We start from the raw sequence: 1,089 nt of genomic DNA, 5'->3' as shown, positions 1-1,089 counted from the left end.
CCTTCCGCAGATCTCCGCGGGTCCCCAAGCGAAGATGCCTCGCCCGGGCAGAAACACTTACAGCGACCAGAAGCCCCCCTACTCCTACATCTCCCTGACCGCCATGGCGATCCAGAGCTCTCCCGAGAAGATGCTGCCCCTGAGCGAGATCTACAAGTTCATCATGGACCGCTTCCCCTATTATCGGGAGAACACGCAGCGCTGGCAGAACTCTCTGCGGCACAACCTCTCCTTCAACGACTGCTTCATCAAAATCCCGCGCCGGCCCGACCAGCCGGGCAAGGGCAGCTTCTGGGCGCTGCATCCCAGCTGCGGGGACATGTTTGAGAACGGCAGCTTCCTGCGGCGACGCAAGCGCTTCAAGGTGCTGAAGTCAGAGCACCTGGCGCCCAGCAAGCCGGCCGACGCGGCGCAGTACCTGCAGCAGCAGGCGAAGCTGCGCCTCAGCGCGCTGGCGGCCACGGGCACGCACCTGCCCCAGATGTCCACCTATAATCTCGGCGTGTCGCAGCCGTCCAGCTTCAAGCACCCCTTCGCCATCGAGAACATAATCGCCCGAGAATACAAGATGCCCGGCGGGCTCGCCTTCTCCACCATGCAGCCCGTGCCGGCCGCCTACCCGCTCCCCAACCAGCTCACCACGGTGGGCAGCTCCATCGGCACGGGCTGGCCCCACGTGTACGGCTCCGGCGTGATCGACACGGCCACCCCCATCTCCATGGCCGGCGGCGAGTACGGCGCCTACGGCGTGCCCATCAAGCCGCTGTGCCACGGCGGGCAAACTTTGCCGGCCATCCCCGTGCCCATCAAGCCGACCCCCGCCGCCGTGCCGGCCTCCCCGCGCTGCCCGCGCCCATCCCCACCATCCTCTCGAACTCGCCGCCCTCTCTCAGCCCCACGTCCTCGCAGACGGCCACCAGCCAGAGCAGCCCGGCCACCCCCAGCGAGACTCTGACGAGCCCGGCGCCCGCTCTGCACTCGGTGGCGGTGCACTGACCCCGCGGTCTCTCCGCTCCGTCCCGCCGCACCTCCCGCCGCGCTCCTCGTCTCGCCCTCGCCGCTCCTTAACTTTGTTTATCCGCTCCTCGG

At 67.7% G+C, this 1,089-nt stretch overlaps 1 protein-coding gene across 1 annotated transcript; it reads left to right on the top strand.

Moving 5' to 3' along the window:
* Positions 1 to 34: 34 nt before the first annotated feature.
* Positions 35 to 1,033, top strand: FOXB1 (forkhead box B1). The gene is given in 2 exon segments (XM_010717300.2): positions 35 to 830; positions 833 to 1,033. Coding segments are annotated over 2 exon segments (960 nt in total). The 3' UTR covers positions 997 to 1,033.
* The last annotated feature ends 56 nt before the right edge of the window (positions 1,034 to 1,089 follow it).

Source organism: Meleagris gallopavo, chromosome 12 (genome assembly GCF_000146605.3).
Source record: "Meleagris gallopavo isolate NT-WF06-2002-E0010 breed Aviagen turkey brand Nicholas breeding stock chromosome 12, Turkey_5.1, whole genome shotgun sequence".
In the NCBI taxonomy this organism is placed as follows: domain Eukaryota; kingdom Metazoa; phylum Chordata; class Aves; order Galliformes; family Phasianidae; genus Meleagris; species Meleagris gallopavo.
The sequence above is the reverse complement of the archived record's forward strand: the minus strand, read 5'-3'. Positions and strand labels throughout refer to the sequence as shown.